This window comes from Grus americana, chromosome 1, assembly GCF_028858705.1.
Source record: "Grus americana isolate bGruAme1 chromosome 1, bGruAme1.mat, whole genome shotgun sequence".
Classification (NCBI taxonomy): domain Eukaryota; kingdom Metazoa; phylum Chordata; class Aves; order Gruiformes; family Gruidae; genus Grus; species Grus americana.
In genome coordinates this window covers 124,866,898-124,891,567 of record NC_072852.1, presented here as the reverse complement: position 1 = coordinate 124,891,567, position 24,670 = coordinate 124,866,898, and the positions used below count along the sequence as shown (strand labels likewise).

The following is a 24,670-nucleotide window of genomic DNA, read 5'->3' as shown; positions in this document are numbered from 1 at the left end:
TTTCACAGAAACAACTCGTATGTGCCCAAGCCCGGCTAGAGGTGCAATTGAAAGGAGTTTAATCATTTCTCCAAACGGATCGTGTACTAACACCCAGGGGTGGGAGACAGGGTGGGGAGGACAGGCACGGGTTCAGCTGCAGCATAAGGCTAGGAACTTCTTACCACACTGTGATTCAAGTGATTTTCTTCCCTCAACTCCAGTCTGCTTTTCGGTGCGTCGCCATCGTTAACAGGAATTTTCCTATTAAGAAACAGAAGCGTACTATTTGAAAACATCTTGCACATCTCAGATCAGTACAAGATTGTATCGCCTCCATACTTTGATTCCCCTAGAGAAGTCCCGTATGATACCATGTTTATCCTTCTGCGTAACGACACACAGCAACTACTTTAGAAAGCAAAGACCATTTGAAAACGAGCATAAAGGGTTTTGACAGCAAGAACACACTGAGCACATCTCAGAGCAGCCTCTTCCAAAACAAGTGATTTTTGTCAAGGTCTCCTCTTTTGCCCCTTGCCCTTTTCTTTTTCACAAGAGGAGAATACTCCATTTGAAACATACCCTGTTCATGTACTATCCATAAACACTGCCGAGGAGAAAATTAAAAATCACACGCTAATATCATACAAACGTCAGCTGTTCCATGCTAAAGAGGGAGCTGCACATCTGTGCCATACCAGTGTTGCAGCACTGGGACTTGTTATCACAGAAAGCACCGATAAAGAATATACCTTAGTGCCAAATTTCAAATCCCAGGGATAAAAATCACTGACATGCAGCAGAAGGAAAGTTTCAGCATTACCCAAAAGAACTTCTTTCAATCAAAGTGCTTAAAGGCACATCATCACCTTAAATGCGGTTTTAACGTATTTGTTTTTAAAAGATTCACCTTTCCTGCAAGTAGCACGTAAAATTATTATCCCTAAATAACTGGGAGGAAAGTGGGGAGGGAGGGTGCAAAAGCAAAGTGAGACGTTTGGCCGTTGTCCTTCAGCTTATGTTTGCAAATAGTATTCCCCGCAAAGACCAAAAACTTTCTCCAGCTTCTCCGAGGCTTTTCACACAAGAGTGAGAACGCAGGCTAAAAGAGAAGACAGAAAAACACTAAAACCACACAAAATTGGCACAGAGAACCGCAGGCGCATCTGCAGCTTCTGTCCAGTGTCGTTTGGCTTTTTAAAAAGCTGGGGTTTAAGGGAAGAGGACACCAGCCAGTGCTTGCATCACCCCATTGAAAATTCTTAAAGACTGTAATTTTAATCATCAAATGAATGATATTCAGCAGGAAAAAAGGTGGGGAGGAACAAACATTCACTTGTGGGAGACGGAAAGGCCGCTGTTCCTATTTCACAGGACAAGTTGTTGGTCCGAAGGCAGGGAACGCCAAGTCACACGCAGGAGCCCCTCTGCCGCAGAGAGTCACCGCAAGAACACGCACGCTATTTGGTTTAATTCCCCTTCACAAATACGAAATAGTAAATTAATTGTAAAAGCGCGTTTAAAGGCTGCTTTGGGGAGTAATCTCTTTAAAGGGCGTCCCCGCTTCACTGACCCAGGTTGCCTGTTAAATAGTAAATCAGCGGCTGCTCTACCACTCTCAGGCACGTCTTGTTTCTCCCCCTCCACCCCCCATCCAAGCTGGGCTGATCTCGATGCAAGGCGGCAGCTCTCTACTCTGGTATTAGGGAAGCAAGCGAACTCCGAGACCTCACGCTGCAGAATTACAGTGTGGTTTAACTTGCCAGAAGCTTAAATATTTACCTGTCTTCATTAATTCCACACATGCGGACCCTTTCATTGCTCATCCAGCTATGAACGTTGCCATACAGGGGAGTTGCAGAAAGCATGACGTCTTCTTAAAAATCGCCGCTTTTCTTCACGGTTTTATATTCTATTAAAAAAAAAAAACATAAAAAAAGAAAAAAAAAAAGTTGAGCAGATTTGTCTAGGAGGAAGTGCAAACATCACGGCGGAGCAGCCAGCCTCCCTCCGGGTAATTAATAATGAATGCAGGATTGGTGCGGGGAGTGAGCTGCCTACGTTAACCGCTAAGGGAGATACCCTGCAATAAAGGAGCAAATTGAGGGCATTTATAGGTCAGAGGAGATGGATCTTTTCCCCAGTGCACATCCAGAAAATTAAGAATCATTCCAGGCTATCGACAAATAAAAGTTTCTCCACTGCATTTCATTTGAACAAGAAATGACTCAGCCGGCCAAGTACACACCAGTTCCCAAACCTTCATCTCGCATAGGCTGAACCAAGGACGGGGACCCTGCGGGCTGGGGGAACACGCGAAATTACCCGCAGGCGCTCACAAAAGCCCTGCCTTCGGAACGCACAGGAGCAGGAGTGCGTTGCGAGAACAGCCACGCACCGTGTGTATTAGCTACGCTGATGGCTGATAAAGCTTTCACGCGAGGACTTAAAACTGAAGAGACGCTGCTACAGAAGGGATCTAAATAAAAACCTCCCCTTTAGCGTCTGCACATGACTAACTTGGAGAAAGGGGTTAAAAATAGTAAGTGGGTTGGCGAGCTCCCCACCCCTTGATTTGATTAAGCACCGAGCCCTGGTGGCTTCTGCATTGGAGCTGCTGCTGCTGCTGCGAGTGCTTTCAGTAATTCAATGATGCCTGCTCACTCCAGGGAAAGAAATCATTAGCGGGCTCGCTGGAGAAGTATTAGCAGTCCAAGAGGATCAGCGCTGTATGCAGCCGGAGAGGCAGGTGAAAGGTAACCGCATTTTCGCGTCCAGCAGCAGAGGTGGAAAGGCTTTTCCTCCCCTCTACCTTGCCTAACGCCACCTCCGCTCGCATTAAATTCTAGTTTGCTGCATGAGCGAAGTGTCAGGACAAGCTGCGTTTTATTAACAGGATTATCGCGGCGCATGATTTATTCCAGTGCAAGATTTTAATTGCTCTTCGGAGGTTGAGTCGTTTCTTTTGACTGAGCTTCAGCGTGCATCCTGCTGCTAAATGCTGGGTTAATAAGTAGGGGGAGCCTTTAATGCACAGGATATCCCTCAGCTCTTCCTCTCTCACAAAAATAGAAGCCTTTAAGCGGGAGGCATGATATTCCTTTTACACACACACACAAGGCAGTAACGGGCGATTGACCACTGGGAGTTTAATGCCTAACGTCTCCCAAAGCATCCATGCTTCCCCAGCAAACTCATTTCCTTTGTCAGGCTACAAAATATGCAAATGATCACTTTGGCATTTAATGGGGAAGAAGCCCAGATTGGGCCTTTAACACAATACTTCACACACGTTCAGAGAGGTTTAAGAACTGAAACGGCAGGAAAGCCTTGTTCCCCAACACTTTTTTTCTCCCCTCAGAGAGGCCTTTTGTGCAAAACTCCACGTCTGGAACAAATGTATATTAATGAAACGGCGTGTTGACCCTCCTCTCTCCAGAACAGTTAGCTTTCCCTAATGAAGTCCGCAAAAATCGCTGCAAGGAAACAAAAATCCGCGGAGATTAGATACCGCGCTATCATTCAAAAGGAGTTATTTCACTGGAAAGACGGTTTCTGGACAGATTTACTGTTTTCCAGATGCGCCGCTCGTAATGTTTTCAATAGAGGCAGCAGCAGCATGGAGAGAGTGATTTAGGGTTTTACATAAGGTTAGTAGCCGCCCCGTGTGCGCTGTCTCATCCGTGAGGAACGGATGCGGGCTCGGAGGAGACGGGCCTCGGCGGCGCACGGCCTCACTCACCGCGCCCCGCTTTTTCCTTTGGGGGTGCACAAGGCCGACCCACGCTGCTCCTCGGAGGGGCCGCCTGCGCCCGCCTGGTTTCCTGGGTGGAAGTGTATCATTAAGATAAGGTGCCTGAATTAGAGCCCGTCAATCCCCTGACATGTGCAGATAGCAAAACACTGAAGTTGCATGGGGGAGTGGGGGGGGGGGGTAAGAGTTTTCCCAGCCCCGGCGGGTAATCTGGAGGCCCCACGTCCCGCTGCCACCGCCAGAGCAGGCAAAGCCCACCAGTGTGCAGGACGTGGGGAGGCAGCGGGATGTCCCAGTACCCGCCCTGCCAGCTGCCGGCCCCTTCCCCAAAAGCCACCCCTTGGCACTCGCCAGCCCGGGGGGCGCGCGTTGTGTACAGTTATAATCGCCGCCCTGATGAACTTCTTGTGAACTGTTTGAAAGTGGAGGTCTGCTGAACGAGCAGCGGCGCCACTGCCAGCCATAATTTCATTGCAACAAACAGGAGACTTTTAACTCTTCGCACGCTCCTTCCTTCCTTCCTTCCTTCCTCCTCCTCCTCTCTCTCTCTCTCTTTCTCCCTGCAAGCGGCCGCACGTCGGGGCCGGCGGCTCACAGGGAACTCCAGCCCCTCGGCCAAACACCGGCAGCTCCGCAAGCCCTCAGCGCTGCGGGGATGGGGGGACGAGGGTGGGTGTAGGGGTGTGGGAGGGGTGTGGGGGGGTACCGCTCCTATTTATACCCAGCTTCCGTGGGGGCGGGCGCGGCCGGCCCCGTTATGTAACCCCGACGGCGGGCTGAGCGCCCCAGCACACGCCCAAGCGGTGGCCGCGGCGGAGGAAACCGGGGACACATCTCTCTCTCCCTCCTCCTCCTCCCTGCCCGTCACTCGCCGGGCCACCGCGGGCCCCCCCCCCGGGCTCCCCGCCGCTGTCAGCGCGCCTCAGGGCGCCGCAGCCCCCCCCCGGCCGCCCCCGCTGCACGGCGGGGCGCGGAGCGGGGCTCGGCCGCCGGAGAGCGCACGGCATTTCCTCCGGGAGGTGTCTGGCCGATAAAGCCATTTGCGGCTAAATATAGATGGTGATGCACGGAGGAGGGAGGGAGGGGAGGGAAGGGGGGGGGGAGCGAGACGCGCAACGCACACGCGGTTCCGCAGCGATGCCGCCGTGTGAAACCAGTTGTGAAAAGCGCTTGCAAGCACTAACCTGCCTCCCGGCGTGCTGCCGAGCCGGGGCCCCGGCGTGCCGCGCCGTGCCGAGCCGAGCCGGGAACACCCACCGCCCCGCGCTGCCCGCGCCCCGCCGGCCCCGCGCCGCAGAGGCAGGCAGAGACACACACCGCGCTGTTTTGGGCAGCTGATTAAAAAGGGAAACGTTTGGGTCTCCCTCGCAACGTCAACAGACTTTTGGCAGCCATTGACGCCAGCAGCAGTAAAGTTTTGTTAACACACTCCTGGCGTGGAAACGAGAAAAACCCGATGCCCGCGGGGAGCGGGGGGGGAAGGAGGAGGAGGAAGACGACGCCGCTTCCCCGTGCCTCCGGGGGAAAGGAGCAGAGGGCAGCGCCGCCCGGGCCGGGGCAGCCTCCGCTCGATACCCCACCCCACCCCTCCCGCCCAAGGGTGCCCGGTGGCGAGTGCGCGAGGTGAAAGTCTCGGCAGGGAGGGGGATGGGTGGAGGAAGCCCGGCGGGGCCGGCGGCTGCAGCGAGCCAGGAAGCGGGGCGGGAGGAGAATTGCAGCGGCGCACGAGTTCCCTTTTGGCGCCTTTACTCTTTTCCACCTCCGAGCTCCGCCTGGCAGCCCGCCAGTTTCCACTGCACAAGCCACACAGCCGGCAGCAGCAGCGGCAGCGCAACGGCAGCCGGCGGGGAGGGCTGTGCGGGGTAAAAAAAAAAAAAAAAAAAAAAAAGGAAAAGGGAAGAAAAAAAAAAAGGCTGCGAGCGCCGGTGGCACCGACGGGAGCGGTAGGCGCTTCGGCAAACAACCCGGCCTTTCGGAAATTAAAAACGATGCAATAAATTACCTGGCTCTGATCTCCCGCCCTCCCCGCCTGACCCCCCCCCCCCCCGTCGCCGCCCGGTTCCAGACCACTGAAAGGATCATTTCAAGATTTGTGAAAATCCCTGCGAGACCAGTGAAAAGCAATCGGGGACTCGTAGCGATCTACTTCGATTAGCCCTCAAACCGTTCATCCGGAGTTTGATTTAAAGGGCAGCGCTCGTACGGTATTTATAAGCTTAAATACGGGCAGCTGCTTATGAATGTGTTTAGGTATCTCGTTTATCTTGTACGTCCGACTTACATATTTACGAGTTATAAAAACAACGACCTGTGCCACCGCTAGAACGGAGACTTTAAAGACACTATATTGCTGCACCGTTTACAATGCGCCGTATAAAGCTCTGGCAGCAGCCAACGATCTAATATTAGCCAAGTGTTTAAAGAACAGGGGTGGCTGCGCTTTAAAAAAAAAAAAAATACCGTGGGTTATTTTTTGCAATATCCACACGGCATCACCGCTAGTGACACGTTTTGTAAACCAAAGGAGGAAGCTGCAGACTAAGTAGCCGCCGCACGGATCCGCGGATTAGAGAAGAAGTTTGACCTTTACCCGGGACGTGTGGCATTTCATTTAACCATAAAGCTAAGCACAATGCGCCAGCGAGATCGCTAAACCGATTTAAAATACATATTGAGTCATGCACGACAGTAGTGCATTTCGGTTTAGGCAGCGTGCAGGCAGCGCAAGGGGGTCGGCGTCTATTTTAAGGCTCCTGCCGCAGCCGCCCCCCCCCGTTCCCCATCCAACCACCACCACCACCCCCCGCGGCTCCCACACCGTCACGTGCCGGACGGCGACACGGGCTTTCTGCCGTGTAAACACGGCGCGGCGGAGCCGTCCGAGGGCAGCCGGGGCCTCCGAGCCAGCGCCAGCACCAGCGCCGCCGGGGCATCCTCCCCACCGCCGGGCATCGCCGCCCCGGGCTGCTCGCCGTGCTGCGCCTGGCTCCGGCCCGGCGGAGACACCACCACCCCCCCTCCGCCCGCAGCGGGGCACCGGCGGGGGTGCCCCCCCCTAACCCCCGGCACAGGCGGCCCAAGGGAGAGGCGGCAGCGGTCCCCGCGCCCCCCCGCGCCGTCTGTCACGCCTTGGACCCTACACAGACAGTCGCTGCGCCGTAGCGGCAGCGGCGCTTTCCCCCTTTCCCATATGCTGCGAGGCGAATCATTGCATCGCTCTCAGCGCCGGCGGCAGCCAAAAAGGGGGAGAAAAAAAAAGTTTTCAATTAATGATAAGCCTACGAACTAGGGAAGGGGGCGGGGGAGGAGGCCAATAAGGGAAAGTTAAAATGGCTGGCGATCCTTCAAATAACCCTGGCCGCCTTTCCCGGAGCCCACAGGGTGCTGCCTGCCGCGGAGCCCCGGGGAAGACCCGGACCCCCAGACACACGCCTCCTTGGGGCAGCCCTGGGAGCCAAAGCTGCCCTGGCACACGGTGATGCCCATACCTGAAGGTTACGGGACATCTGCGGGGCGGGGGCCCTGGCTCCTATTTCCACCCACCCCCGGTTAAAACGCATCGCGGGGGTGCGATAGGCTGCAAAGGCTCGCTCTCTCACACACACACCGGGGGGAGGCGAGGCGGCTGGTACCCAACTTTGAGGCATTGCTGCATGAAGGATTTCCCGGGGATTCGCGGGAAACACCGACCCCGTCCGCCGCACCGGCAGCCCCGCACCGCCTCTACGGCGCCCGCCTCCCCCCTCCCCGGCCCCCCCGGCGCGGGCGATGCCTCCGTTCCCCAGCGCACGCCGCGGCGGCGGGCAGGCAGGCTGCTCTCTCCGGGAGGGGGGGGGGAGGCGGGGGTTTCCTCCCGTGCACGCCGCGCCAGGCAACCCGGCGGTTCAGCCTGCCGCCGCTCCGGCCGTGCCGTGAACAAGGCTGCCGGAGGAGGCAGCGGTGGAGGGAGCCGCAAACCGGGCTCTGCCGCAGAAACCCCCGGGCCCGCGGGCAGACGGGGCCGCCGGCGAGAGCCCGGCCTCCCTCCCTCGCCCACCCGCCGCGGTATCTCCCTACCCAGGCCGTCCGCGCCATTTTAGAGACAGACACACACACACACACACGCTCACCCCCACACACACGCACACGCACGCACGGGAGCGAGGTTTCCGTTGCTGCTGCCAGAGACAACAGGCAGCAGCCGAGCCCGGGCTGCGAAGGAGGAGCAGCGGCAGCAGCAGCGGGAGAGGGACAGACACACACACACACGCACGCACGCACACCCACGCACCGCGGGCCGGGCAGAAATGTGCATTTCAGGTAATTTAAGGCCGCATTCCCGGCGCGAGAAAGGGAGAGCAGAGCGCAGGCCTGCGCGCCCCCACCCCATTAACCCGCCGCGCACTCGGCATCCCGGGAGCCCTTCATTGTTGCCTTTATTCCGTGTGGCTTTTGCTTTTAAGGGAGGGGGATAGAAAGAAAGGAGGGGAGGGAAAAAAGGGAGGAAAAAAAGAAAAAAAAAAGAAGAAAAATACCACCAAGCCAGCCCCTTCCCCCCGCCCGTTCCCCATTGTTCGGCCGCGAGAGGCTGGGCGAGCGCAGCGCCACGGGCTCGCCATTCACCGGGCTCCGCCGTGCCCCCCTCCCCCTCCGATATCCTTATAAACTTATGGGGCTGTGGGGGGAGACACCCCCCCACCATCGAATAAAAAAGTCCCAGTGCTGCTGCGAGAGAGAGTTGAGCGAAAAGCTGCGCTCACTTCCGCAACGTTATCCTTGCAGAAATCCCGGAGCACGGCCCCCGTTTCCTTCCTCCAGCCCCGCCGCACCCCCCCCCGAGGGGGGGGTAGTAGTGATTAATGGGACGTACGCCCTTGGTTTCCCTCCGGCCACCCCGGCGCACCGCTCCCCAGCGCGGAGCCGCCGCGGCACGCCGGGCGGGGGCGGTCCCCCCACGCATCCGTCGGGGACGTTGGGAGATATTGATCACGGACGACTTCATTTTGCATAATTGCGGCTGACAGGGCCTGTGGTTCCCTCATTTACGGAGCAACAGCTTCGAGGGGCTGATGGATGGGGGAGCGGCTCCCCCTGCTTCCCCCCAAACCACCCACCCGGGGGGGAGGGGGGGGGGCGGGCGGCGGCTCTGTGCCTCATGCAGCAAATGGCCGGCGCACAACAGCGAAATATTAAACTTAGGTGCCTCCGTCTCTCGCTTTACCTAGCACGGCCGGCCTGCAAACCTCCCGCTCCCCGCAGGGCTTTGTCTGCACAGCCGCGGCGGGGCTGGGGCCGCCCCCCCCCCCCCGCCCTCCCCCGGTACACGGGAACCTTCAGCGGCCGCATGTAAGAAAAAGTGCTTGGGAAGTTGGGGGTTTTTCCTTTTTTTTTTTTTTCCCCTCCTCCTCCCAACAACAAACAAACAAACAGCTCGGTTTCTGCTAAACAATGCATAAAAATTAGCCTCGCCCCAAAGTTTATGTCGGGTTTACAGCAGTAACGTTTCTCCTTGATGGGAAACGCTTTCCCGAGCGCTTCTGGAAAGCACTGGCAAGCCCTCGGTTACAAAAGCAGCATTACAAGCACCTCGGCAAACGTCTCCGCAACTCTGTGTCCCTTCTCCATCACCTTCTCCAGACCTTTAGAAGAAACACACGTCCAGGGCGGGCACAGCCAGTGCCCTCACCGCCCGTCTCAGCGTGCGGAAAACACCAGGGAAAAAAGGAAACCCAACAACAACGCTCGGCTTTTCCGTGAAGATACGAATTTTAAAAAGAAAGAAAAAAGGAAGAAAAGTGGGAAAAAAAAGGAAATAAAGTTGCCGGTGGCGGCAATGCCCGCCTGGAGAGAAGGGCAGCGCGGAGGCCGCCCCCGGCCTTGCCTTCCCATCCCGGCGCTCCGCACCGAAACAAAGCAGCGAATCAACTGCGATGCAGATGGGCGGCTATGAAATTTTTTGCTGCTGCTGCTTAGAGCTTTAATTACTCGTTCTTGATCCGTGGGACTACGACACGACACCGCCAAGGTTAAAATGCCCTGAACAGCTCTGAGCAGATGTGAACGAGTTGGCAGACGCGCAAATGAGGTCTGCCTCTAAGCATGATAACAAGTGACTAATACATTGCATATCGCTGAAAGAAAATTATTTTTCTCTAATTTGCATTAGCTTTTTTTTCTTCTTTTTTTTTTTTTAACACCAGCGACATTCCCTCCTCAGAGGCAGCAGCATAATCCTGAAAATATTACTCCGTGACTTTAAAAGATTTGGAAGGAGGAAGAGATTGCCAGTGTTTTGGCTATGCAGGCTTGTTTATCTTTCCGCCTTTGCTCCAAGGCGAAACTAGTTTCGCAAGCGGTATTCTTGCAGAAAAATGGCACATGTCATAGAAAACACCAGTTTATAGGAATTGATGCTAAAATTGTTGAATGACTGCTGGCGCACTTTTGCCACTAATAGCACAGTGTAATCCATTAAGGACCAAGGGGACAGTCAAGGCCAAAAGAGACCAAAAAAAATAATAGATTGACTGGAGAGAAATATATAGGCAACCCATCGACCAAAACTACAAAAAGGGGGGTGGGGGAGGAAATAAGCGTCTCCCCTTCCTACCTGCTTTCTTCTGCCCCAGAGCCACCTCGTCAAAAAGACAATAGTACGTGGAGGTCACTTACTATATAAAACAGCGATTCTCGTAGGTAGCAAAACTATGTCAGGTACAAATATAGGCCGGATCCCAGTTCTCCAAGTTCCCTCGACTTTACAGAGGCCGGGAGATCACTTTGGGTACTGGAGCAAACTTCAAGAACAGACAGCATTTTATATCCTACACTCAAAAGGCAAACCCAGGGGCTCAGATGCAGAGGCTTTGAGGAGAAAATAACCGCTCGGGCTGTTTACGCAGGAGGAGTTTTTTTCACCAAGGACCAGGGGTGCCTGCACGGCGAGGTTATCAGGGGTTGCGTGGAGCCATCTCAAGAGATAACAACTTCTCCTCTGCCAACACGTGCTCAGGAGGCAAACACGCACTGCCAGCCACCGCACCGTGCCCCCTGCCCGAGGCCAGCAGCGGCTCCGAGCGGGGCTGCCCTCTCCTCCCGCGGGGCTGCCGGGACGCCTCGTCCACCTCTCCCGCAAAGTCACCGCGGAGCGGGCGCAAACCCGCCGTCGCTTCCACCGCCGGGAGGGATTTCCCAGCGCCGAAGCCGGCCGGGGTCGGGCGCGGAGCCGGCCGCTCCTCCCGCAGCCTCCCTGCGCTTGTAAATCAAGCGGAGGAGGAGAGAAGCGGGGGGGGGGGGGGGGACACCTTCTCCCCGCCTAGCGGCGTGTGCTTAAGCGATGCCGCCGGCAGCAGGGGAGCAAGGCTCGCCGCCCTGCCGCCGCCCGGGATGCCCGCCGAGCCCCGGGGCGCCCTGCTGGGCTCCGCAGCGGCGGGCGGTGCCTCCGGGAGCGGCGGGGCGGCCCCGGGGCTGCTCCGGCCGCAGCGAGAGCTTTTGTGTGCGAGTGCCGGCGAGGCGCGGGCTCTTTGCGCTCCAACAGCTGTCACATTATTTGCACTGGCTGTAAACAGCCTTCGCCTTCCCCCCCTCGCCACAGAGTTAAATCCAGACTAACAATCCCCAGTTAGAGATCAAACCAACAACAGCAGCATTGTGTCTGCCTTCGCTGCTTTACCATCAACTACTGCAGCTGGTTTACTCGAAACAAGGAACACCCTCTACCCACCTCCCCCGCCCCGGGGCCAGAAACGTGCTTGTTCCCGGCGGTTGGTCAGGCGGAGCCTCGCTGCTCCGGGGAGCTGCTGTGGGACCGGGGCCGGGGGTGGGGGCTGCTCCGCCTGCCCGATGCCGGCGGGGTCCCGAGCGCTGCGGGGCTCTCCTCGCAGCGAGGAGGGGTTTCCAACCCGCGCTCCCGCCCTAAGAAAAGCCTTAGCAGAAGTTGAGCTCCGCTCTCGGTTTGACTTTTGGGAAGGGCGAGGGGGAGCCCCGCAGCAGCGGGGAAAGGCACACCGGCAGCTGCGCAGCGCTCCGCGGCACACGGCGGACTCGCCCCCGCAGCGCGGCGCGTCCCCGAGCAGCCCTTCCCCGGGAAGGCCGGGCTCCCCGCCCCCGCACCCCCTGCCCTGCCGCCTCGCACCGGGCCGGCGGCAGCAGCGTTCCGACCTGTTACCGCAGCAAACCTCCCGCCGAGGGGCCCCTCCGCCCCCCCGGCCGCCCCCGCTGGCCTTGCCCCGGGCGATGACCCCGCGGCTCGCAGCCCGCGGCGGCCCCGGCCCCGCCGCTCGCAGCCGGCCGGCAGAGACGCGTTTTCACCTTCAGCCTTTCCCCTCGTAAGGAAAAAGAAAAAGAAAGAAAAACCCCACTAACCTAAAACACGAGTCGAACTTTGCTTGCGATACAACCACCTGGCAGCAAAGGAGCGTGCTGCACACTCTCAGCGGGCCTTTTGTTGGGCACAGCTGGAATTTTGAGTGTAAATCCCTGTACCTCCTTCCCTGCATTTATTTAAGTTTTGTATCGGCAGCAAAGTTAGAGGAGAGGTGGAATTTAGTGAAGAGAAGCAAGGGAAAAATAAATCAACTCGAGGAAACATTTCCTTGCCCAGTTTGACTCCGAGTACTACCCAAAACGTGCATCTAAAGGAAAACCACGACAGGGCAACTTTCTCTAAAATTTGTGTACCACGCAAACTCTTGAAGAGGCCACGGGAGCCGGAAACGGACTTTCTAGGTGCTTACGCGCAGTTTGGGAGCCGGCACTAGCAAGGGGAAAGAGCTGATTTTATTGGAAGCGCGTCTTGGTCTGACTCCTGCCAAAGGGCAGCACTCCCCAGGCAGGTAAGATGCTTCACACCAACGTGATACGTCTCCAATCGACTTCCGAATCGGGTTCACTGACAAACGATGCCAGTACGTACTCTCGGGTCAGTATCATCGACTATTCATTGCCTATACATAGCCAGAAATCTGCTGGCCTGGTAAAAACCACTGCTAACAAAACAATGTCAGCAAAGGCTGCAACACACTCTTGTGAGAGACCGGCGATTCGTGCCTACTGAGGCTCTTTCAGCACAAAGGCTTTTAGAGGAAGAAGAGAGAGAGAGAAGGGGGGGAAAAAAAGGAGGGAGGGCTCTCGTGTTTCAGGGCTGCTGTCCCCTGGGAACCCAGAACCAAGTGTAGCTTCAATCAAATGCTGACTTCTCCTCCGGGAGCTCAGTAGGAAACCTGATCTCACTAGCTCATGCCTGCCTCCATGCATATAGGCTGGGCTTTCTTTCATACCAGCAATTTGTATAAAGAGGAGAGCCAATGCAGTTTATTGCAAACAAGATCTCGCAGTAACGGATCTAGAGAGATATTTCTGTAGCTAAAATAAGACAACCTTCAGCCGCCTGATCAGGGCAGGCCACGCCGCAGCCACCCCCAGCTCTGCACGCACAGCTCTGCCGTGGGCGCCCCTGGCGCGGCACAGCACAGCACAGCCTCCCACGCATCTCCCCGAGCCCTGCGGCAGCCGCCCTGGGTTGGGTTTTTGTGCAACGCCAGGTTACACTTCCATTAAAACGTTTACCCCGGGAGATCACTTCCTGCTCACGAGTATTGTTCCGGCTTCCCCTGCTGCTCGCAACTTTAGCCGGAGCTATTTCTCTCCTCACCCACTGCTGCGTGGAGACCCCGGGAAGCATCCGCCCCTGCCCGCTGGCGTTGGCCTGCCCTGGCACGGCAAAACACGGCACGGCACAGGACATCTGCCGAGAAGGCAGGCGAGTCCCCCAGGCACAGCTCGGCATAACTTCACACCGGGCTGCTTAATTCTGCACGGGGCTTTGCTAATCCACTTTGTGCTTGACTACTGAAACGGGAGGAAAGGAAAACACCGCACGGGGAGCATGACCAGGCCAGAACAAGGTGAGCCAGGGGGACCACAGCCTGTGGGAAGGGCTTCCCCAACGCCCAGCCCAGCCTCCTACTGCTGTGGGCAAGAGGCTTAAAGCACAACCCAGCACGCCGGGGCGTGGGAGCAAAGGGAATTGCCCCGGGGATCAGGGATCCCTGTAGGATCTCTCCCTAGCCAGGAGCTTTCACATGGAGAAAGTTTGGCTCAGGGAGGGAATTTACACTTAGAAAGAGTTCAGCCCATCCCTTCTTGAGCCATTAGCGAGTTATCTGTGAATTTCAAGGAGAGCTGAGAATACACCCCTCCAGCTTTGATTTCACTTCTCTGTCCCTACCTGCTACCATGCACACATGCCATACTCAAGCCGTGGCTAAATGAGCCCTGCAAAGCTTTCCCACCCTTTCCAGGAGACCCACGGCTGTAGTGCTGCCCCACTCCTGGAGAGCATGGGGGAAACCCAGCAGTGGGTGAGGGACAGGCAGCCCCACGGCACCTGGTCCACACAAGCACAAGGACAGCCACCGGGCTGCCCCAGGCATGGCGTCTGCTGCCTGTGCAAGTACGGGTGTACTTCTCTCTGCTATCAACTGTGCCAGGCACCAGCTACTCCGATAGTCCCGTGGCGGAGGAGATGTGACTTTTATAACTAAGGATACAGGCCCAAATGTTTTGTAATATGCAAATACTGAGGCCCCTAGGTGAGGTATTCCAGAGCATTAACTGAACACCTGGGGTAAGAGCAAGAGCTACTCCAGCTGAAAATGAAAAGCGAAACACGCTCTGAGAAAGAACGGGCAGGCTGGCAACGCTGGTGTACTGCAACCCACTGCAGGCCATCTGCAAGTGCACAGGGAACGACCCCGCCACAGAGCTGCGGGGAGATTGCTTCGAGAGCAACCCCGACTGTGGGAGATTGCTTCAAGAGCAGCGGGAGCCACGGAAAGGAGAGCGCGTTTGGCTGGGAGCGCTCTCACCCCTCCTGGCCGAGGAGCAGGCAGAGGAAGCACAATGCCAGGCTTTCCTAGTGCAGGCTCAGCCACGGAGCGCAGCCCCAAGCCTCCCCCTTTCCCCAGCGCTCTATTGAACACACTCAGCTCTTTATACGAGCCATTCCCAGTGTGGCTGGTGGATTCTGCGCTTTCCACTTTAATTGTCTTATCCAAATAAAGCTTTGTTTTCCTTAGCACGACAATCCCAACATTCAGGCCGAGATTTTCATTGGACAGAGGAGATATTTTATTCTCCGATTGTTTAGAGAGTCGGGGCTTACACGGAACAGCCCGGGCTTGTGTGCCTCTGCTCACAATGGGGTCTTTGCTGCCCTGGTCTCCGTCATATAGATTCATTTTCTGGAGCGATCGGGATAGGAATAATTTTTCTCTGAATTTCACAGCTTTCCAAGTCTACCCTAGACTTTAACAAGTCTTTTAGTTTGCACCTAGACAATAAATTTAGTTTAATTTAGCTTCCGGTCTTTAATTTTAGCAGGTCTTCTTTTTGCATGCAAATCAATATGGCAATTACCATCTAAAAGCTCGCCCAGCCCCAGGTCAATGTAAATTGATCATTGTCCGCCTTCTACAAAATAACACCGGGAGTCTGTGGTGCATAATGAGATTATACTGGAAACTGTCTTTCAGATCACAAATTATATTTCATGCTGTCAGGATCTTCTCCAAGCGGACTTCCTTGAATGTCTAATCACACAGCACCAAATCTATTAGCTCACGAGGCAGGTTTGGGGTGCAAGGAGCACTTGCATGCGGAGGGAAAGAGTCCCAAATAATTCAGACAACAGTTTAGGAAAATAGGCGGGCAGGTACTGGAGCGTGCTCTCACTCACTAACTTTTCCAGCGGTGGAAGAGAGGAGGGGAAAAAAAAATCTCTGCTCGGCCAAGAACTGCTGTCCAGCAAACAAGGAAAAATTAATTCCCTGCTGGAAAGCAGCAGAACTTTCCTAAATCCACATTTGCAATGAGTTCTTGGCCTCCTCCTTTCCATCCCCACCTCGCCTGCTCAGCCATTCAAAGGCGCGCTGGCTGCCCACTCCGGAGAAACCCCCACGAAATCCGTGCTCCCCTGGGAGACATGCCCCTGCCCGCCGCAGTCTCGGGATCTGAGCGGGTCGGGTCGGAGGGAAAGGTCGCTCCGGAGCAGCGTCCGCTGTAAGCCCCGTTCCCTGAAAGGACACGAGGATTAACGGGAGCTGCTCACGGCCAGGGGAACTCCCCCTGCCTGCAGCCCAGGCCTCCGTGCTGCCTGCGCGCAGACACACAGCCAGCGAGAGCTGCTCGGTAAAAGGGGTTAGCCCGGATCTCCCCAGCCAGCCAGCTCGACAACGCCGCTCAGGTCACTGCAAAACCAAGAAAGAGGGGAGCTGGCCCACTCTGGCCATCAATTATTTCTAAAGTGACACCAGCCTAAGGAGGAAGTATTAAACTCAGCTTCATGCTGCTCTTTCTAAGCCCGCACTAAAACGTGATCTATTGTGGTGTTTGGGGGAAAGATAGCGTATCGCATATCACCTGTGCAACCCAACTATGCTGCAGAGTCCCTGCAAGAGCCCACACCTTTGTCAAGACATGCAGAAATCAAAGCCCGCTTCTCCTGCATGCTGAGCACCAATTTACTCCAAGCCACATTTACTCGGAGAGCAACGTGGCTGCTAGAGCTATGACCTGAGCTGGAGCAGGCCTTTTGCCCGTCTTTGCAGGGGCCACTCACCGGTCAAAGTTGAGAGACCTTTTAAAGGACAGCCACAGACTGCTAAGACTACTTTGGTATGCGCAGCACTCATTATTTTGGGCTGTGGTGGCCTGGGTCCATTTTCTCTGCAAACGGAGACCCGAAAGCATGTCAACAACTTTGTGTGGTCTCGCAGCTGCAGAGATCCACAAAGTTTGCTTGCGCAGACTGTACAGGAGCCCCTGGAGCTCAGTCGCCTTGCCTCTGGCATCCCTGTTAGGGGACCTTGGCTTCTTTATCAACCTTAAAAAAAGTGAATTATCATGGGGTGGTGGAAGAGGAGGGAAAAGGGATGGTAATTTCAAATTGCCTGAGAAACTGCAGTTCTTGGCACATCCTGGTAAAGGCAGATACAGTGCGTGACACGGAGCCTGGATTGTCCACCAGCACAGGAATAATGCCAAGGCACCAGTATTGTTTCAAGACCCAGTCCATATTTGGGCATTCAGTTCACACATCCTAAGTATTGCTTTAAATATTAGAATAGAGACATTTGCCAATGTGGTTCATAATGCACTCAAATGGGAGAAGTAATTTCTGTTCGGTCTCAGATTACTAGCTTGGTATTGCTGGTCCTTTTTTTTGGGGGGGGGAAGAGAGGGAAACCCTGCTGAGTCTGTTTGCACTGGTCCCTATTAGATATGCAACAAATCTGCCATTTCCGGCATTGCTTCTATCTAATTAGAGATGTATTTAGATGTGACGTGTAAATAAGCGCTGAGCTGCCTGCTGCCCTGGCTGCGTGGACTGCTCGGGAGCATTTCCAATAAGGCTGTAGCGCCCGGAACCAGGGCTCAGACAAAGAGGAATGGGAATGGTCTGCGCTGCAGGCGAATCCAACAAAACCAGCTTTTATCTATCGCTCTAAAGCCTTAACTGCTTTTAATCTGTACCGCCCAGGCTTGCACGCCAGGATCGCATCTCATCCACCGAGGACGTCTCAGTACAAAAGGAAGCACGCACGCACGCAGGAGCTGCAAATAACCCCCGACCCACCCGAGCCCCAATGGAGACCCCCGCTCTCCACCTGCCCTTGTGCTCCACGAGGCGTGCGTGCCCCCGTGGGCTTCCAAACACCCTGAGGCAGGTACGCCCGGCTTCTGCGTGCACAGACATGAGCCGAGAGCTGCCCCACGCTGTGAACACACGCGGCCTCATGGGCCGAAAGGCACCGAGCTGCCAGGGGAGAAGTTGACGGGACCTGAAGGCGGTCACGGAAACTCGCTCTCCCCGCAGGGTCGGGAACCTCCGCCGCGGGGTTTCCACTGCAACCCGCGGGAAGGGGGGGGTACGGTGGGGCCGGGGGAGGCAGAGAGCCAACGGGGACGCCCCGCTGCCGGGGCTCACCCACCCGGCCATCCGAGGGGCCCTGCCACCCCCGAGCCCGAGGGGCTGCATCGGCTTCCCTGGCCCCACGGCCCTCGACCCTGGGTCCAAAGCACTCCTCGGAGTTTCCAGAGAGAGGAAACTCCTGGGAACTAAATAATCTGGCGCTTGCCTCGTGAACTCTTTTCCTGTTGTGGGAAACAGCTCTTATAAAGCCATTAGATGGACAGGGCAGCGCCGGGGCCCGAGGCTCGCTGCTCTGTCCCTCCCGCTTTAGCAGCATCCCTGCGACTGCTGCTGCTCCCGCATCCTTTCAGGCCGGAGCTGCCTGTCGCGATCCCCTCTCGGCTTTAGGGGTTAACAACCATCACCACCAAAAAAAAAAAAAAAAAAAAAAAGGAAAAAAGAAAAAAATATCACGGTGACCTTTTCCTCTCCGACTCCCCCACTCTCCCTTTCAGGCTCCGGTTCCTGAGCTCGCAGGGAGCCTGAGCGGCTGTCTAGACCGATCTATCACAGACGGACAAACAATACCAGGAGAAGCCCCTGCCCGGTCCCTCAGCCTCCGCCACTCACCTTAGAAATGGCGAAGAACAGAAAAGTGACCGCGATACAATCCTCGCCGGTATATTTATAGCCTTCCACACAGCCCACCTTCATGCCTGACAAATGAGATTTTGTCTGCCCTCTCAGCGTACGCTCCAATAAACACACATACACTTTTTTTTTTTTTTTGGTGCCTGTTTGTTTTTGGTAACATTCCGGGCTCGTCCCTCCGACCTCGGGGCAGGCGAGGGCCCTCCACGCCCGTGCGGGGAGGCAGGTTTGATAGCCGGGGCGGGAGGGGCTGCGGGGGGGGAGGGAGGGCGTCAGGAGCGACCCGGCCGCTAGTCCACGGAACCTCCCAACCTGGAAACTTCAATGTCCGTATTCATCACTCCCCTTCACACCCAGCCCCCCTCACCCGAAGTGCTCCCTGGTCCCTGCCAGCCCTCCGGGTTGCGTATTAAAGAGGTATATACGGGGCGAGGAGCCGGAGGTCCAACGCTGCAAAAGGCTGGGGAATAACTAATGAGCTGTGCAGCCCATTGATCCGGTGCATACTTCCTAATTAACTCTGAGTCACCTATTTGTGACAGCAATTCAAAGAACTGCACCAGGGATAAACTGCAACCCCGGCGCGCGAAGGCAACCGGCGGGGGTAGGCGGCGGGGGGGGGAGAGGAATTTGCTCCTAATCCTCCTAAAAGCAATTAGGGTGAGCGCTGCGCTGGCTACCTCTCGGGAAGGAAAAAAAAAAAAAAAGAGAAGAAAAAAAAACCCACACAGCGGCTCCGACAGCAGAACCGAAAGGAAATGAATCGGTGTGTCGCAAGCGCGGCGGCACCGGGCTCCAGACAGGCAAGCACCAGCGTCTCGGGGACGAAAGTAGGCGAGAGCGGCGGCCGGAGGAAGCGGTACGCCGGGCTCAGCGGGCAGCGGTGCGCACAAAGCTGCGGGAGAAGGAAGGGCGGGCGGGGGAGGGAGCAGCGCGGGCGGCGGCGACCCGGGCGCGGCGGAGCCACCGGCGGGGTGTGCGGGCGCTGTCCCGGGGGCCGAGATCCCGCACCGCCCGCCCGCTCTCGCCCCCAGCTTTGTTCCCAAGCGGCCCTGGCGGGGCACGGCTCCCCCCCGGTCGCCCCCCGCGGTAGGGCCAACGGGGAGGGCGCGGAAAAAAAAAAGTTAATAGAAACCTTTGGAAAATCCGGGCTTTGCTACGGGGCTACGTGGTGCGGGCTGGGATCTCCCCGCCCCGCCCCCCCCCTTAATACAAATACGAATACAAAAGCTGCAGGCTCCAAAGAGCAGATGAAAGCAATGAACGGAGTTTCTGGAAAAGATTCATTAGTGGGAATTAATGCTCTGAGGAGCTCCGAGGCGATACCATTAAAGCCAGTCCTCACACTTTGTCAGTTTTACACCGCTCACTACCGTCGGGGCTTTTTTTGTCGGGGGAGAGGGGGAGGTGCTTTTCGTCTCCCCCTCGCCCCCTCCGCGATCACCAAACACGGGATCCGACAGACATCGCGGAAACGAGAGGGGGGGGTGGGGGGAAACCACACGCAACACACATCGAGAAAGAAAGAGGAACGTGAACGATCCGCAGCCCTCGCCCCCGGACTCGCTCCGCGAACATCAAATGCATGCCTCATATGCTGCGCAGAGCCGCCCCACTTGGCCCGGGCTTCACAAAGCAGCCTCCGCTGCCTCCCTGCCTGGCCGTCCCCCTCCGGCCGGCCCTTTGATGGCAAGCCCCGAGCGTCCCTCCGGCTCGCTCTCCAACTCCAAACTACATTTTAGGGCTGACTAAACTTCCGTGTCACGCCGGACCTCACGCCAGCACAGCTCTCCGCGCACGGGAAAGCCCCGGGCCGCCCTGCCCCACGTGCGCGTCGGCTCCCGCCCCGCCGGGGCAGAGGGAAGGGGGGGAGCGGCGCCCCGGGCTCTCCCGGCGAGGAGAAGGCAGCCCGCAGCGGGCTCTCCCCGCTGCTCACCTGCCCGCCCGCCCCGGACCCCGCGCTGCTCTCGGCGGGGAGCGCGGAGCCCAGCCCGCCCGGCTCGGGAGCCGTCCGTGCTCCGGAGCCGTCCCCGCTCACCGGGTCGGCAGCGCCGCTCCTTACTCGCCCCGTCCCCCGGGACGCTGCCCCGCAACACCGCTGCCCCGGTGCCTTCCCGATCGTCGACTGCGAGACGACGGGGAACACCACCACCCCCACCAGGCGCACCGTAGCCGAAAGCGAGACCGGCGGCTTCTTCGCCCCCCCCACCGCCCCAAACAGGCATCTCTACAAGCAACTGCCTCCAAACTTCCCCTCCGCCACCGCAGCCCCGGAGGCGTACCGGGGGACCCCTCTTCCCCCCGCCGCCGCCCGCCCGCCACCCCCGTCTGAGCCCTGCTGCCCCGCGCCGTAACTTTCGGCCGCGGCGCCGTCGCCGCTCTGCCGTCCCCACGATGGGGCGAGGGGAGCCCCGGGGCTGCCCCGTCGCCGCGGGACTCGGCGGCGGCGCTTCCGCACGGGAGCTGTTCGCGGAGCGGAGCACTGACCTTCCTGCCGCGCCGCGGGGCTGCGGCGTGCGCGGTCCGCGCCGCGGGTCTCCGCACCGTCGCCTCGCCCTGCTGCTCTCCCGGGAAGGGCAGCCCCGTCGGAGACGGGGGGGGGGCGAGAAAAGTTTCCCGAACCCCCTCCCCCTCTCCTTGGGTGCGTGTGCCGCGGCTTGCCCCGGCGCGGGCGGGCCGGGGAAGGGGTATGGGAAGGCAGGGAGCTGCAGGGCGCTTGGGGCAGGAGCGCAGCCGTCGCCTGCGCCGACGGGGCAGGTGCCCTCGGGAAAAGCTTTGCTTCTCGGTTCGGCTGGGCTCAGCGGCGGGAACGGGAGCGGCAGCCCGCGATGCTCATTCCGGCTGCCGGCTCTGGTTTGGCAGCGCCATGTTGCTGGCTTGCTCCGGGCGAAGTTCCTGCGCTGGCGAGCGCGGCGCTCCACACATCTCGCCCGCGCCGCCGTCTCCCGTGCCCTGGCCGCCGCGGCTTTGTGTGTGTGTGGCTGGGGATTTAATTCTCCTCCTCCTCTTCTCCTCCTCTCTCTCTCTCTTTTTCTTCCTCTCCCCCCCCCCCCTCTTTAGTCCGCCGGGAAAGCCGCTCTTCCTCACCTTGCCGCTGGGAGACCGGGCTCCGTCTGCTGCACGCTGCGCTCCCCTCGCATCCCCCCTCCCTCTCTCCCTCCTCCTCCAGCCGCCGCCTCCCCTCCCTTCCCCTCCCCCCGGGCAGGCGCTGCACCGAGGGAGCCGCCGCCAGCAGCAGCGGCAGCAGCAGCAGCGCCGCCACCGCTTTTTCCCTCTGCAAGTTTCCCCCCTCCCCTGGCTGCGTTTCCCTGCCCAGGCAGGGCTCGCCCGGCCGCTCGCCCGGTCCTCCCGCTTGCCCTGACTAATTGATTTGCCCCCCCTCCCCTGCCGCGCTGCCGGCCCCTCGCCTCGCCTCCCCCGTTCCCCCCGGCTGGCACAGGTCGCTGCCAAGCTGCGGCGCCCCGGGGGGACTCCGCGCTCCCCGGCCGGCAGGGAGAGGAAAGCCGCCCCCCCGCCCCGCCGATACTCCCCTCACTCGCTACCCAGAAGGCCAGTGGAGAACCGCAATTACCATAAAGCTCCGCTCACTCCGCTCCGCCAAGCTGTCAAAACCCCGGCGGCGGCGGCGGCGCTGCCAGACATCGCTGCGAGGCTCCGCGGCGGGTTGCGCCGCGCTGCCCACCCCCCGCCGCCCCGTTCGCCCCCGGCCCCTCAGCCGGATGCCCCCAGCCTTCCCGCCCCGCTCCCCCCAGCGCGCCCCGCCGCACGGGATCCCCCCCGGCGGTGCAGATCGCGCCCCCACCCAGACCCGCCGGCTCCGGGTTCCCCCCGTCGCGCAAGGGCATCCCCGCCGCCCCAGGACCCGCCAAGGGCTCGCAGCCGTCCTGACCCCCCGCACGGGTCACAGGGCGCACGGAACCTCTCGTTCGCACCCTTCCACGCGTGGAGGGGGTTTCTCCCCCACCCCCAGCCCCGGGGCCCCTCTCTGGTCCCACCCGCCGCCCCCAACTTTGCGTGTTCCGCGGCTCGGCCGCGCTGATTTCCGCGCTTTCCCCCGGTCCCCTTCTCCGAGCTCTGAATCGGGATGGAAAAAAAGCCACTCGTTTGTCAACGTCTGCATTGCGCGGAGCGGGGGGGGGGGGGAGCGGGAGGGACCTTATTAAAGCGCGTTTTCGCCTGATCCGGCTTTGGCAGCCCTTTACGCGGTTTTTATCGCGTGTGAGCTGTGTGGCAACCCGGGGTGGGGTGGTGACTGAAGTGCCGTTTCACTCGCTGGCATTTCTACGGCTGCTTTAAGATTTCTGCCCGGGTTGAGGAGCCCTTTAATCTCCGGGTTGGTAGTTATCGGCTGCATCTATTTACTTTGGCAAGGCAACTTTTGGCTCGGCGAGCTCGACTCGTAAATTTCACGTTCATAACGCCCATCCCCGCCGATACTCCCAGGTTTGGTCCGGTGGAGCCCGCGGCTCACAGGCTCCCGGGGCGGCCCCGGGCCGCAGGGCCAGACCGTGCCCGCGGCCCCGCAGCTCCCCCGCACCGCCCGGCGCCTTCCCGGCGAAGCGGGAGTTTTGCCACCTCAGCGCCGCCGGCGCCGTATCGAGCCCTTCTCGCCGCCGCTCCGTGTGGGAGCGACTGCCAGCCAAACGCCAGGAGATTAACGCGGACAGTTCGCCCCGGGGGGGATTTTTAATCGCCACGTCCAAGACCCTGCGCGAAAAGGCTGCGGAGACGAGAGCTTTCCTCGCCGAGAGCGCACAAGCAGCAAGCAAAGCGATGAGTATTGAGCGCCAGAGCAGGACTGCTGGGGCTGCCTGCCTGCTCTCCGCCGCTGCTGCTTATCTCTGAAGATGGAAAAGCAGGAGTTCCCAAAGTTGTAGCTACCATAGCGCAACCCCCTCCCCCCTCCCAAAAAAAATCCAGAAGTTTTTAATCTAGAATCTAAGCAACGTCTGGAAAAAAACCCGCGAGAGTCGCCAGATGCTCGGGGAGGGGGACACGGAGTGCACACCCCACATACACACGCAGCCGGGTCACAACCAGAGGGTTGGCATTTCACGAAACTGCCATCACGGGGCTTTGGGTTTTTGCCACGTCTCTCTTAAAAACTCACCCGTCTCAAAGCAGAAGTGAAATATCCACCGTCTGAAACCCGAAACTCCAGCCGCACTGCTCGGCTTCCTCGCAGGGGAGCCCGGGGAGCCGCCGAGCACGGCGGCCGGGCTGCGGTCCCGCCGTGCCGGACGGCGGGACGCACGGCCCCGGGCAGCGACTGGTTTTGATCCCGGCGCGGCGAGCCACGCATCTGAAAAGGCTCCCACACGTTTTTTTAATCTCCGATAACAAGCAGAAGGACACCTGGCCTATTACGCTGTAAAGCTATTTTTTATAAAGATGTTTTAGGGCTAGACATTAAAAGTTATTAGACTGAACACACGTGAGTTACAGGCACGCAGCTGGAGGAAAGGCCTCTGTTGGGTTTTTTTCCCCCCTTTCCGAGGGAAAACCTCATTAAAATTGCTTCTTTCGGTACGAAAACAGAACTAGCCCATCTCCCGACGTGGTGGCCGCACTCGCGGCTCCCCGGCTGCATTGATCTGGGCTTTGTCTCTCCCCGCAGGTCTGGATCCGCGGTGCCATCGGCCCGCACTTGCGTCACAAAAGTCGTCCGCTTCCCTTCCCCCGGGCTGCAAACTCCTGATCACATGTGTGCGCCTACAGCGTGGGGCTGGGTGGTTGGGGCCGGGTTCGATTTTTTTTTTTAACTAATGACTTCAAGTTATCTCGGGATAAACTCGCTCCACTTTTATTTTTAACCGTAGTTCAACTTTTTCTTTGTGAACGCAGTTTCCTCCGTGACGGGGAGGAACAGACCCGCGCTTGTTTGCCTCTGTGCCTTTTTTGTTCCCCGGGTCCCCGAGCTTTGCAGCGGGAGGCTGGCGGCTCCCGGCGAAGACATTGGGGCTTCAGTTCGCTCCTCCCGCGGCCTGGCTCGGCCCGGCTGCGAGCCGCGACGCCTTCCCCTGCCGCGAGTGCGACGGACATCGCCGAGCTAACCCCGGAAAATGCAGAGCATGCTCTTGCTTTGCGGATTACCGGGCCGCCTCCCCCCTCCCACACGCTCCGGAGGGAGCTGACCCCCGGGTCAGGCCGCTGCACACTGCTCTCTCCCTGGGAGCCGGGGGGGGGGGGAAGCTCCGCGCACAGATGCTCGGGGCTCCGCGCTACCGCTGCTGCCGCCGCGGAGCCGGGCGAGGATGCGCTCGCAGAAACGGCTGCTCCGATAATGCTAAGTACTTAACCTCCTCGTAAAGACAAATCCATTGTTAATGGCAGAATGGGCTTCTCGCAGGAGGTTTCCAAGTGGGATGGCTTTACGCTGGCTCTCATTTACC

General features: G+C 58.4%; 2 protein-coding genes across 8 annotated transcripts in view; one reads left to right on the top strand and one right to left on the bottom strand.

Annotated features, from left to right (window-relative positions):
- Positions 1 to 24,670, bottom strand: part of BCOR (BCL6 corepressor) — an 82,763-nt gene that overhangs the window by 37,354 nt on the left and 20,739 nt on the right. For 3 of the 7 annotated variants that reach the window (XM_054808849.1, XM_054809217.1, XM_054809311.1), the window contains exons 1-3: positions 20,766 to 21,350; positions 1,765 to 1,894; positions 165 to 243 (exon numbers count right to left, since the gene is read on the bottom strand). In XM_054808849.1, the coding sequence (XP_054664824.1) occupies positions 165 to 243; positions 1,765 to 1,850 (165 nt within the window). In that variant the 5' untranslated portion in view covers positions 1,851 to 1,894; positions 20,766 to 21,350. Of the gene's footprint in view, positions 1 to 164; positions 244 to 1,764; positions 1,895 to 20,765; positions 21,418 to 24,670 lie in introns of those variants that run through there. The other 4 variants (XM_054809028.1, XM_054809119.1, XM_054809403.1 and 1 more) reach the window with 4 other exon arrangements.
- On the top strand, positions 4,874 to 9,114 carry LOC129204144 (translation initiation factor IF-2-like). Its single transcript, XM_054819590.1, has 3 exons — positions 4,874 to 4,881; positions 7,313 to 8,035; positions 8,498 to 9,114. The coding sequence occupies exons 1-3, from the start codon at positions 4,874 to 4,876 to the stop codon at positions 8,724 to 8,726; spliced, it is 960 nt and encodes a 319-aa protein (XP_054675565.1). The 3' UTR covers positions 8,727 to 9,114.

Bases quoted from the DNA above. Each gene is read 5' to 3' on its own strand.
- LOC129204144 (XM_054819590.1), top strand. The intron at 8,036-8,497 runs GTAATTTAAGGC...TTATCCTTGCAG, and splicing joins GGCAGAAATGTGCATTTCAG to AAATCCCGGAGCACGGCCCC.